This window comes from Cydia amplana, chromosome 9, assembly GCF_948474715.1.
Source record: "Cydia amplana chromosome 9, ilCydAmpl1.1, whole genome shotgun sequence".
In the NCBI taxonomy this organism is placed as follows: domain Eukaryota; kingdom Metazoa; phylum Arthropoda; class Insecta; order Lepidoptera; family Tortricidae; genus Cydia; species Cydia amplana.
The window spans coordinates 6,774,245-6,784,718 of record NC_086077.1 but is presented as its reverse complement, the minus strand read 5'-3'; the positions used below and the strand labels follow the sequence as shown (position 1 = coordinate 6,784,718).

General features: G+C 36.7%; 1 protein-coding gene across 1 annotated transcript; it reads right to left on the bottom strand.

The window, feature by feature from the left end:
* Positions 1-1,007: 1,007 nt before the first annotated feature.
* LOC134650996 (28 kDa heat- and acid-stable phosphoprotein-like) lies at positions 1,008-9,364 on the bottom strand. Its single transcript, XM_063505965.1, has 6 exons — positions 9,203-9,364; positions 9,004-9,094; positions 8,126-8,231; positions 3,204-3,334; positions 1,611-1,796; positions 1,008-1,160 (listed from the first exon to the last, which is right to left on the bottom strand). The coding sequence occupies exons 1-6, from the start codon at positions 9,210-9,212 to the stop codon at positions 1,157-1,159; spliced, it is 528 nt and encodes a 175-aa protein (XP_063362035.1). The 5' UTR covers positions 9,213-9,364; the 3' UTR covers positions 1,008-1,156.
* Between the last annotated feature and the right edge of the window lie 1,110 nt (positions 9,365-10,474).

Sequence of the window (10,474 nt, the reverse complement as noted above, 5' to 3'; positions counted from 1 at the left end):
CAAGCGACTACGACTTAGGCCAAATTTTTTAATTATAAGTTTTAAATTTGTTAAATGTGTTATTTATTAAATTATATTAGTAGTAGTAGTAGTAGTAAACTCTTTATTGCACAAAAAGACATATTAAAAAAACCATACAATTAGTAAGAAGTACAAAGGCGAACTTATCCCTTTGAGGGATCTCTTCCAGTTAACCTTTGAGTAGATGAGAGGAGAAAGTGAAAAGAGGGTGACAAATGCAGTAATATTCGACCTAAATTCGAAAGTTTGTTAGGAAGTATGGATTTCTATGTGTATATTTTATAACTTTTCATGCTTAGACTGATTTGACTGGAGGACAGAATTGGATGATATTTGCCATGGACATGATTTGGATAGGTACAGTCAAGTACGTAAAAATACAAAAGTAGTACTGTATTGTCCGTTATACGCCTACTAACTCTGTGTCGTTTAAATCACGTCTAATATTGGAATAAGGGCGAAAAAAGCTATTGGTTTTGGAGTGTAGTTATGTTTAGTGTTTAGTTTACCTACGTACCTACCTAATTGTAAAATATTTCATCTGGACTTCAGTCCGCTAATCGTATCCATCTGTCAACTTTACTTCAATTTCCGCCTCCAGGGGAGAGAAAGAGAAATTAGGGATGAATTAGCTTACTGACACAGACCGAATTCCACGCGGGCGGAGCCGCGGGCACAGCTAGTTTTCTAATAAGTATATTTCAAACGTATCTAAAGATGTAGATAATCTAGACCCTTTGTAAATAAAAAGTTGTATACATTAATCGTAGATTTATTTCACACTGTCAGCGAGGTTTACTAAAAAGAAAACATGCATACCGGCGCTGGTGCGACGGCTGATCAAAACACATCAGTTTGGTGCGCTGTCTAGTCGACGATTGTGGTGACTCCCTTAGCAGATGCTCATGGGATATTTTTAACTCTTTCTCTTTCAAGGGGCATAATCGCGTTTATCACAATTACAAAGACAATATAAAGCATTTATGAATAATGCCTTATGTTGTCTTCATAACACAATTCATGCAATCATAGGACTGCAGGAAACTTAGATTGAAAGGTACCGAGTTTGATATTACGAGCATAATATGTAATTGCAAAAGATGTTAGTTATGCGACCTACTTGGAGTTTGCTTGTCTACCTGTGAACAAAAAAAAGGTAATGATTTCATTCTTTTTTTATAGAAAACATGGCATAAATATATCATACCCACATGTAGGTACAGCTGCTAAAATCATAACCCTTCCTATCGAACTTTTTCTAGTTAAGTTAAAACACAAACACTCCAAACAAAACTCAGGTTAACTGCATGCCTCTAAATAGCACAATATTGGATCGACGATTTAGATGAAATTTACATGAATCCATTGGATAAAATAGGTAAGGGAACGGGTTCTAATGGAACTGTTTATGGAAAAGGCCTACGTCGAGCAATCAACACTTTCGGTTAGTAGACATGGAAAATTTCATAAGCCAGAACGCGGATCAACGATTAAAATTACTTAGAATGTATAATATAACTCAGTACAAGAATCCATATTCCGGCAGTTATGTACGAGGGGTGGGGTGTAATGTTAACGTAACCTGTTACCTCTTCTTGGGCCCCTCGTCCTTCGCCTTCTTGTCGGCCTCGCGCTTCTTGGCGGCCTCCTCGCGCTGCTGGCGGATGATGGCGAGGCGCGCCAGGTCGGCGCGCGCCTGCTCGGTCTTGCCCTCGGCGTGCGCGCGCTGGTACGCGGCCGCCGCGCGCGCGCGCTCGATCTCCTCGCGCTCGCGTCTGCGCACACACACGCACGTTCATCACGCTCTAATAGTACAAGACCCTAGGCGATGGTGTCGGGCATGATACAGGACAAATTATACAGGGTGGCGCATTTAGATCGGTCAGTATGGGAAAATCTGAAACTATAAGACATACGACGATCTCTTCTTAGGAACCATGTCATCGATTTTAGTAACAAGAAAAACTGCATTCATACATTTAAATTTTTTTTATGTAAAATGTATTGAAAAAAATGGTGGCCATTTCGAAAACATACTAAAATAAATTAAAGGATATGAAAACAATGCATTTTATTCATTTCAGACATCATGTTTCATAGTAACATTTACTGCTTAAGACCTACACAATCGATATCTAAATAGAAATAATTTTAGATTTTTTTTTTGCAAAACGTCCGGGTTCGATTCCCGAGCTGAGTACACATTTTTTTTAAATGTATGAATGCAGTTTTTCTTGTTACTAAAATCGATGACATGGTTCCTAAGAAGAGATCGTCGTATGTCTTATAGTTTCAGATTTTCCCATACTGACCGATCTGAATGCGCCACCCTGTATACGATAATCTTTTCTTGCTTTTACCCCCTGACGTTACAATAGTTATTTGTTTTACAAGGGGGCAAAGTTGTTATTTAACTGCTCGTGTTAATATTGTTACACGAGGAAACGAAAGATTACAAAATTAAATGAAGCGAAAAATACAATCTTGAGAATTCTTGAAACACAAATTTTTTCACCACACCGACCCGAAGAAAATATTAACTGTGAGATATCAAACTAAATCAAATCCAAATTAATGTCCATGTGAATGAAGTCAATTCTACCAGCAAGCATAAGAAAACAACTTCAAATTTGCATTTGATTACTTTGCCTCACATGTGAATAAAATGCAACTTTGCTATCAGTTTTTAAACAATCAAACGATCCTTTACCAGTTGTTGTGGTGAAAACTTATTTGTGATTCATGAACCTGTTTGCATTTGCAATGTCACATTGACAGAAATGTTTCCTCAGCCTTCCCCCGCCATGATATCACTAGCACAATTTCATACAAAATGTATGGAGAATTTTAAAAATACCTGAAAATTAAGAGCTTTTTGACATTTCGAAATGCTACAAATTCATACTCGTTGGTTATTACGGAACATATTTTCGTTAGAATCAAGTGTACCACATAAAATGGTCTTTAATAAAAAATCGAGAAATATATATTACTAGCGACCCGCCCCAGCTTCGCACGGGTTAATAAATTATACATAAACCTTGCTCTTGAATCATTCTATCTATTAAAAAAACCGCATCAAAATCCGTTGCGTAGTTTTAAAGATCTAAGCATACAGACAGACAGACAGACAGACAGGGAAGCGACTTTGTTTTATACTATGTAGTGATATCAGTACTCACCTAGACAACTGAGGTTTCTCTCCTTCTCCTAGTGAGGTGTTCAAGCTGGCCAATTTCTTGTTCTTCTTTACCACTCGGTTGGGATTTTCTACTTCAATTAAACCAGACACTCCCTTTGCTTTTGTTGGGTGCTGAAAAACACAATTTAAGGATTTTTTTTAATGAAATAAGTAATATTATGACTATAATACATTTAACTAATTTAGGTGTCCTGTCTCTTTAAGAGGCCTTATTCCTTAGAGCGTTCACCGATTTCACGAAATAACACTCGATAGATGGCGTTGGCGCTCGGTACGCGAGCGCCGGCAAAGTTAAGCGCGTTTCAACGCAGGCGAGAATAATATTGATACTTTTCAATTTAATTGCAAAGTAACATTATTTTTAGCGTTATATTGGCACTCTTTATTTTATTTTATAAGCATGGTAGTAGTCAATAGTGTATGTGTTGGGATAATATATAACCAGAGGCGAGTAAATAATAACAATATTTACCTCTGGCATGGAATTATTGTGACAATCACTCTTCTTATGAATAAGGTGTATTCGGGTATTTCCGAATGAACGAATAGTGGCGGATAATTCCGAAAGCTGACTCTTACTACAACGGAATATGAGTGATTTTACAATGATTTTCGGAATTACCCGAATAAACCTTACTACTAATATTCGTCATTGTAGTAGTGTTGTATTTTCAAACTTCTTTAGCGGCGCTGTGCACTTTTTGAGGTGGGGAAAAAATGTTAAACTCGCGACAGATCACGTGACCGTAAGACGGACACGTGACCTGATCAAAAAACTGTTACAATGTTATTCAGTTTTTCTTTATTGATTTAAATGCCATCTAGTGAGTTTCCCTCTAACCGGTATTAATATAACTCGAGTACTAACAGTGATGTGCTTAGGGGTTTCAAGTAATGCGACGAAATAACGCTAGATGGCATTAACATCAATTATACATAGTGCTGCAGACATTTTGCACTAGTCATTGAGTTTTCACTTCTGCCGGCACTCCCGGAGTGCAACCCGTTGTTTTTTTTTTACAAACCATGACAAACCATGAGTTTTTTTTACATTTTTGCTGCCCACAAATTGTCGTCTTTTTGTACTATTTCTGTTTTTAGGGGAAAGTCGGGGCCCGTCCATACTGCAAATAAACATGTTTCTTTATTTGTCATATGCAACTGGCCCTGTATCTGTTAAAACCAGTCATTGTTTTTATTTAAAACCATGATACCATTGACTACATTCCACATTTTTTTTTGTTTGATGGCCTCGTCGGGGTCAATACCGAAATCCGATTATTTATATTATGCCATCTTCGCTCCACTCCATTAAGATACCCTGGACAGCCTACCACCAACCACGTTCGACGTGTTACCTCCCTGTCACACTTACGTACGAATTTACAAGTGCGACAGAGAGGCAACACGTCGAACGTGGTTCGCGGTAGGCGCTCAGGCCTATGGAACTCTCCGCGCGACCACGGATTTATACCTACGAATCTCTTCCCGTTCACGGTAGAATATCAAGCTAGTTGGTCGCCGGCGCTCGAATATGCCAAAATGTATGCGAAATAAATGTCTTCTTCACGAACAAATAACACATGTAGTGTGGATGGATGCAGAAACAAAAAAAAAACTAATAAAAAAATCCGTGTTTGCTCTACCGATTGATAGGAAAAGTAACTATTAGACGTTCTCAATATAAGTACTTATACCAATTTTTTTTTACTTTAGTCGCAAGCTACGTAGTACGCCGTTTTATAAACCGCGTAGTGTTTACGCGGTTTATAAAACGGCGTAAACACTACGGTTACTGTAGGGAGATATGACCTTTTAAAATATTTCGCAGTCACTCATCATAATAAATAATAAAATAAGGAAAAAAACCCTAACTTAAGACAAAAGATAAATAAAGAGAATAATAAAATAAATTTATAAGTAATTAATAATGATAAAAGGAATATTATAATTATTAATTACTTATTGCAACTTATCTTGCTCATAGTTATTTTACAATTAATAAAACTTATATTTGTACCTTAGGTAAGTAGGTAGGTATCTTTCATACAATCTATAGTTTAGGTAAGTAGGTAGGTACTTATTTGTAAAATAATTTCTAAGCGTCGGCAACCCTAGCTTTGTGCCGGTGCGCGCGGTGCGGGGAGCGGTGCGTTGAAGGTCATTCCATTGTATTTTTGTGTAGGTATTAAAACGGTAGGCATTTGAGTTTTCTTTGAGAGATAAGTATCTGTTCGTAAGAACTATAATATAGCCCTGTGCCCTGGACCTCATCTAGATCGATGGTACTCGTCAGGGCAAAGCTATTGAGCCCAAACACGATATAGTTATGATGAGTAGATAAGGAGTTCTGGTGACCAACTCCTGACTCCATCATGAGAACCTGGACCTCATCTAGATAGATGGTGCTCGTCAAGGCAAATCGAATGCGCTCAAACACGATGGAGTTATGATAAGTAGATTAGGAGTTCTGGTGACCAACTCCTGACTCCATCATGAGACCCTGGAACTCATCTAGATAGATGGTGCTCGTCAGGGCAATTCTAATAATCCTAAATACGATGGAGTTATGATGAGTAGATTAGGAGTTCTGGTGACCGACTCCTGACTCCATCATGAGACCCTGGACCTCCTCAGGATATATAGTGCTCGTCAGGGCAAATCTAATGAGCCCAAACACGATGGAGTGATAATATGTAGATTAGGAGTTCTGGAGACCAACTCCTGACTCCATCATGAGAACCTGGACCTCATCTAGATCGACGGTGCTCGTCAAGGCAAATCTATTGAGCCCAAACACGATGGAGTTATGATGAGTAGATTAGGAGTTCGGTGACCAACTCCTGACTCCATCATGAGAACCTGGACATTATCCGGGTCGTCCGGGTATAATAATAATGCAAAACCTAACCAGTATTCAAGTAACACTGAAAACCTATCACCTAGCGAGAGTCTGTTGTTGAAATTAAATATGGTGTAAAAAATGTACTTATTTGTATCAAGATTTTCTAGTCGCAGTATACAGCACTTCTCGGAACTCTCTGGCTGTTTACGAACGCACCATAGTCACCGAACGCCTGACGATCGAGCACAGGTCCGTCCCCTAAGCCGCCTCGGCGGAGACTGAGCGCGCGGTGTCGGTGCAGCGTGATTTATATGTGTTTTTAAAATAATATAAATTTACGGCAAGGTAGGTCCTATAGTTATGATTTTTTTTTATGGGTTAACGTATAGTTATAGTTTGCTGTAATATTATTTTTAGGGCAAAATAATAGTATAATTTGCGATAAAAAAATATAATGTAACCCTGTTTTCACCCAAAAAATGAAGAAAGTTCGGAAGGTTACATATCCATTTTTTTTAATGAATCTTTGATTTTCAATAGTCTTAGCCGCTCGTAAAAGATATGGTGAATTGAATTGTAATCATTTATGTATCAAATGATTCTTGTTTACTGCAAAATTGAGAACCGAAACGACAGTTCTCACTGCAAATTTTGAAAAAGCCTCCCAAGAAAACTCATTAATTTTAGGTTTTAAAAGAGAAAATGTCAACTTGAACGGTGTTACTTGCTAGTTTAAGAAATGATTATTTAAGTACGTTATCAGTTTTTGAATGAATACTAATAGTTACGTCGTAATCTTGAATGAAAAAGGTAACAGATTGCAAAAAACGCTCGCTTGTAGGACTAAGGACTCTTAATATCATCATGCAACATTTCTAGAAGATAAGGTTTCTAAGTGTAAGGCCTGAGTGGATGCTCGAGTTGGGCGTGCAGCGGGGCGGGGCGTGCGGCGTGCATGTTAAACAAATGCAAGCGTATAGGAGCGGCCTTAGTGCACACTGCTCAAATTACTTGTGAGCCCGACGCCACGCTGCACGCCCCGCCGAACGCTCCGCTCCGAGCGTCCACTCAGGCCTTACACTAAAGGTGAGTTGCACCATCAGACCATTACAATCAACAAACCAATCAACCCAATAACTAAATATGGCAGCAAATTCTCTTTGGATGACAACATTCATAGAGCATTGTCAAACTTGACACAAGCAAATCTTAACATACTCGGGTAACTTCACAGTGGGCTCAGCATGGTTCCATTTTTATCGACTATCACTATGCTCGTCACTTTCGCACTTACATGCTTGTTAGAACGTAACAGGCATGGTGACAAACGATAAAAATGCGACCATGCTGCTAATGGCTGATGTTTTAGTGCAATTAGCCCATCGGCCATCTTAGTCAGTAGAACAAGCTAGCTTCATAACAAATTTTTTCTACTCCAGCACTTAAATGTGTCAATTAAATGACTGACAGTGATATCTAAAGCAATGTCATTTGAATGCTTTGTCTATAGGCTCATAAGATGACTGCTAGCAGTCATCTTATGAGTATAATACAACTGCTTTATTTTTTTTAAAGATACAAGTTCCGATCATCTTGATTGAAAGAGGTATGTTTTCATTTACAATAATAACTCTTTTTTTTTAAATAATAACTCAATTTTTTTTAAATAATAACTCTTTTTTTTTAATAATAACTCTTTTTTTTTTATAATAACTCTTTTTTTTTTTTTTTTTGCTGCAGCTGTCATAGAAAAAGTAATGTATGCAACAGCTCATAATTGGTTCTTAAAATTCTCGGGTCTTTTTTTACAAAACTCGACTACGTCTCGTTTTGTAACTTCGACCCTTGAATTTTAAGAACCCTTATTATATCACTGTTGCATAAACTACTATATTGCAACTTTATTCACACAACTATGCTTGTTAATGAGTCAATCAGGTGCAATGCTAGTCTAAAAGGTGACTTTTGACTATGAAACTATAGCAAAAAGTTGCATTTAAAACTAGCATGGCACATATTATAGTAGCACAAGGTGTAACAATATTAAAGAGACTTACATCTTCATCTGAGTCACTTTCGTCACTGCTGCCCGAGCCAGATTTGTTATCTGCCGATTCTTCCTCGCTGGAGCTCTCGTCATCTCCACCGTGCTCCTTTCTCCATCTGTAATTCAAATCAAGATATGTTAAAAATGATTGTCAATGTCCAGTTGTCCACCACATTAATTTACAGTTGATGCTTGATTTTATGAGAAATTGGCAATATTTATATAAATTAAAAAAAAAAACAGGTTTTTTGCAAAAACTTAGAAATAATAATATTTTTCGAATTATTTTATACTCGAAATATAAGACTCAGTTGTGTTTTTAGGTTACGACTTCGTAATATTAGATTGCCCAATTAGAAATGAAGTAATTAGCAAAGAACGAAAAAATACCGTTTCCGTTCCCATACAAAAAATACCGGTATCCGATCCCTGGTTATAACAAGTCCATTAACTACTCCTTTGGAAACCAACGGCCACAGAAACATTATAAATATTTTAGCATATTTTAAATAATAAATTCCAGAATTCACATATGATAGGTACATAAGGTATATACCATATAATACTGTTTTGTAATTTCTACACATGCATTCAAACTGCCTCATTCATACAAAAAGTATTTTCGCAATGATGATGAAATTCTATGCAACTCAGATATCAATTACTCATTGTTTGTATGGTATCTTTATGCGTTATACTTGCGGCTTTAAAAGGATTTAATGGACTATTTCATTTTAGTAGAAACTGTTATTCAGTATTTTGCAACTTAAGTAAGGTAGCATAGGTTATAATAGCTTGTTTATTGAGTTATGACAGAAGAACGCTAGCTATTTTGGCATTAACGCAAACTAGGTACTGCCACTGAACTAAGACGCAAAATATACTTGCTTTTGTTTCAACTCCTCCTGCTTTCGTTGTTCTTCCAACTCCTCGGGGCTGGTGAACTTGCGGTTCCGGCCCTTATGATTGGTGTATTTACCTGGAAAACGAGAAATACATGACGTGAAAACAATAAGAAAGCACATTTTCTAGTAACATTGGATCGACATTGAAAAAACACAGGAACTTATTAAGCGTAGGTACTTACCACGTGGCATGATGAATTAACACAAAACTACTTAAGATAAATAATATTAAAACAATAATATTAGGTCGTTTAATGCGCTATAGGATTTTAGTCAGCAAATTTTATTTCGTACAAATTTAGAGTTGACGTTCATGCCGGAATTGAAGCACAGATAAGCCAAAATATTAAATCGAAAACGTCAACAGTTGAACATAGACAACTAAACATGGCTTCATGGCTATGTAAAAATTAATATGCCAACATTACAAAAACATAATTATACTTGGTCAACCAGATCTTGACAGTAGAAAAAGGCGGCAAATTTGAAAAATGTAGGCGCGAAGGGATATCGTCCCATAGAAAATTTGAATTTCGCGCCTTTTTTTACTGACAAGATTTGGTTGACCAGCTATAATATTATTTAACCCGTTAAAATTTATATATCAAAGAAAATTATCATGTAAATAAAATTTCAATTATATTATTGCAATTTAATTTGCGTTTTATTATAATAAATATGCTGTTTACATATAGCTGCAGGTCAAGCAAATCTTGTCAGTAAAAAAGGCACGAAATTCAAATTTTCTATGGGACAATATCCCTTCGCGCCTACATTTTTCAAAATTGTCGCCTTTTTCTACTGTCAAGATATGCATGACCAAGTATAACGACTAGAAGTTTTTTTCCTATGGTTGGTCAATAGCATATTAATTAATTTTTGAGTCAAAAGTTTGCCTTTTGCTTTTTTTACACAATCTGTGGATACCTTCTTTTTCAGCAGCAGTAGAAAAAAAGCACTAAACCGAACACATTCATACTTTAGGCTATACACCGCGATAGATAGTCCGCCAAATTATAGTTTGGCAAGCCATTCCCGTCATTAGAAAAAGGCGGGTAATTAGAAAAATGTGGGCGCGAAGGGTCGATCTTCCATACAAAATTTGAAACCTGAGTAGCTAAAGTCTATTTTTTTATTCGGTAGACTGAAATGACAGTTCATAGTATGAACGTAAAACGTCATTTCATACTATGAAATGTCATTTTAGTCTACCGAATAAAAAAATAGACTTAATGGGATCCAATACATTCTACGACTCTTCTCTTTCCGCACAGACTCTAAAGAAGTTAATAACTTTTTTAACGTTCAGCTGACATAAACCCATGTAATAAACAGCGGCGAATTCAAAAGTAAGAGTCATTAGTTTTTTGACAAGTGTAGGAACAATAATAGGGATGATGACACATGTTGAATTTTATAACAAAATCTAGTAAAATAGATAGCATACGAGCAAT